At 41.0% G+C, this 2,749-nt stretch overlaps 1 protein-coding gene across 1 annotated transcript; it reads left to right on the top strand.

Annotated features, from left to right (window-relative positions):
- The first annotated feature begins 431 nt into the window (after positions 1–431).
- Positions 432–2,123, top strand: LOC107612987 (uncharacterized). Its single transcript, XM_016314803.1, has 4 exons — positions 432–701; positions 963–989; positions 1,180–1,771; positions 1,867–2,123. The coding sequence occupies exons 1-4, from the start codon at positions 432–434 to the stop codon at positions 2,121–2,123; spliced, it is 1,146 nt and encodes a 381-aa protein (XP_016170289.1).
- The last annotated feature ends 626 nt before the right edge of the window (positions 2,124–2,749 follow it).

Raw genomic sequence — 2,749 nt, 5'->3', positions numbered from 1 at the left:
TAAGGATGAGAGCAGTGTGTAAGGATGAGAATTGTGGATGGCTTGTCTATGCTGCTAACAACACTGAGAACAATTACTGGCAGATCAAGACATTCAATGATGATCACACTTGTGCAAGGGAAACCAAAAATAGATTGGCTAATAGGAAGTGGCTGGCGGGGAAATTGGTAAAGAAGCTACGAAAATATCCTAACTTAAGACACTGTGAGGCTGCTCAGTATTTTAAGACAAAATGTGACTTGGAACTAAGCAAGTGTTCACTGACTAGGGCCTTAGGAGATGCTAGGGCTGTTGTGTATGGTGATGCTGCTGCCCAGTATGGGATGGTAAGGGATTATGGGCTGACACTGCTTAGGAGTAACCCAGGCTCTATTGTCACAGTTGGAGTTATCCCTCAGCCCAACTCTGATGATGAACCAATATTTGAATAGATGTACATCTGCTTGGATGCCTGTAAGAAGGGATTTTTGGCTGGCTGCAGACCGCTCATAGGGTTGGATAGAGCTTTTCTGAAGACCCAGCATGGTGGCCAGATCTTGTCTGCAATTGGACAAGATGCAAACAATCACATATATGTGATTGCATATGCAATTGTCCCTATTGAAAATACTGAAAACTGGAGGTGGTTCTTGGAATTACTTCATCAAGACTTGGGAGATTATAAGCAACACAAGCTCTGTTTCATTTCAGATATGCAGAAGGTACGTTTTATCCATTTTTTTATTTAAATTTTGTTGTTGTATAATTTGTATAGGCTGCTCTGATATTAACATGAGTAATTGCATAGAGTACATAATTTGTATAGGCTGCTCTGATATAATTTGTATAGGCTGGTCCATGTTTTTGTTGTTTTGTTGTTGTATAATTTTGTTTTACATATGTTGAACTGCTGAACTGCTGTATTGTAATGAACTGCTGTGTTGTTGTATAATTTTGCTATAATGTACAAATGCTTTGCCTAGATAGATGGATTACTGCTGGATGAACTGGTATATATATATTGAACTGATATGTACTGCAACGAACAGGGACTAAATTGATGTCACTTATAAAAATTTAGGGACTAAGTTTATGTCACTTATAAAACTTAGGGGACCAAATTTATGTCACTTATAAAACTAAAGGGATCAGTTTGATGCTCGATAACTTGTATGTCACTATTTTCTTTTTTGAAATCAGGGCCTAATCCATGCTGTTAAGGAAGTTTTTCCTGGTGTCCATCACAGATTCTGTGTGTGGCACTTATGGAAGAACTTCAATAAGCAGTGGAAAGATCTCCATCTGAGAGGGTTGCTATGGGAGTGTGCAAGGTGCACCAGCCAAGATGGGTTCCTAGAGAGTATAAAAAAAATTGAGAGGGTTAACAAGAAAGCTTGGGAGTATTTGAACAAGTGGCCTAGAGACTCTTGGAGCCGGGCTTTCTTCAGCAACGCACCTAAAATAGACAATATCTACAACAATGCTTGTGAAGTCTTCAACTCAAGGATCAAAGAAGCTAGAGCCAAACCTATCATTACACTGTTAGAGGAAGTCAAACTGTATGCAATGAGGTCAATCGCTAGGAACAAAGTGAAGCTTAATTCCAACACTGGTATTCTACCACCTATACAGCGCAGCAGATTGGAAAAAATAAGGAAGGAGTTAAAGAGTTGGGTCCCGATGTGGTCTGGTGACTCTGAGTACGAGAAATTCGAGGTTCACGGGTGGCCGACTAACATGGTTGTTGATCTGGGAAAGAGGCTCTGCACATGTGGTTTTTGGCAATTGAGTGGTGAGATACTTTTACTAGTTTCTTCCTTTGTTATTTTTTTTCTTGACTATTGGCTTAATATTGGTAATCTTTGGACTTATGATAATGTTATTTAGGGATGCCGTGTGTGCATGCTTGTGCTGCATTGGCAAGGGTTGGTAGAAGACTAGATGAGTTTTGTCACCAGTGGTTGACAATGGAGGCATATAATAACACATATACCTTCCATATCAATCCAATTCCAGGTCAAGCCCTATGGGAAAAGTCACCACATAACAGACCACAAGCACCTAAATTTAAAAAGAAACCAGGTCCACTTACGAAAAAAAGAAGAAAGGATGCAGATGAGGAGCCAAGTGGGGGTAAAAAGTAGAGCAAGAAGATGAAAAGAATCTATCAAAAAGGTCACTGTCGTTATTGTGGTGAATCGGGACACACCAAGAGAAACTGCGAAAAGAGAGCTGCTGATGAGGTGGCTGCTGCTGCTGCTGCTGCAGGGGCTGCTGCTGTCCAACCTCCAGCTGCTAATGGTGGTGAAGCCAGCGTTGTCCCAGAATCCCCCACCGAAATTCAACTTGAAGCCAGTCAACCACCATTATCACAAATCGATGACTCTCAAGAGGTTCAGAAAATTAAATCACATTCAATCTTATTATGTGCATGTTCTTTTCCACTATTACTAACTATTATACATGTTTTCACTAATAGGTCTTGCCTCCTCCTGTGAGGCCACCAAAACTGCCTCCCAAAAGGAAGTCATCCAAACAAGAAAAGGCAACTCCAGGAAGCAGCTCTCAAGCAGCAACCACCCAAACTGCTCCCACCCCACCAGCAACCACTCAGCCCACAACTCTTCCTCCGTCTCATCCTATGCAAGGTGCATCACAGGGGACCGTAACAAGACTTTTTAACTTCATGAAGTTTGTTCCGAATCCTGGATTCAGACCACCAGAAAACAAAAAATGAAGACTAGGTTTATTATGTTTAGGAGAACATTTT

The sequence above is a fragment of the Arachis ipaensis genome, chromosome B1 (genome assembly GCF_059453495.1).
Source record: "Arachis ipaensis isolate K30076 ecotype BB chromosome B1, ASM5945349v1, whole genome shotgun sequence".
Taxonomy (NCBI): domain Eukaryota; kingdom Viridiplantae; phylum Streptophyta; class Magnoliopsida; order Fabales; family Fabaceae; genus Arachis; species Arachis ipaensis.
This window is presented reverse-complemented; position numbering and strand designations above follow the sequence as displayed.

Bases quoted from the DNA above. Each gene is read 5' to 3' on its own strand.
- LOC107612987 (XM_016314803.1), top strand. From the start codon at position 432: ATGTACATCTGCTTGGATGCCTGTAAGAAGGGATTTTTGGCTGGCTGC. The intron at 702-962 runs GTACGTTTTATC...TGCTTTGCCTAG, and splicing joins TCATTTCAGATATGCAGAAG to ATAGATGGATTACTGCTGGA. The intron at 990-1,179 runs GTATATATATAT...TTTTGAAATCAG, and splicing joins GATTACTGCTGGATGAACTG to GGCCTAATCCATGCTGTTAA.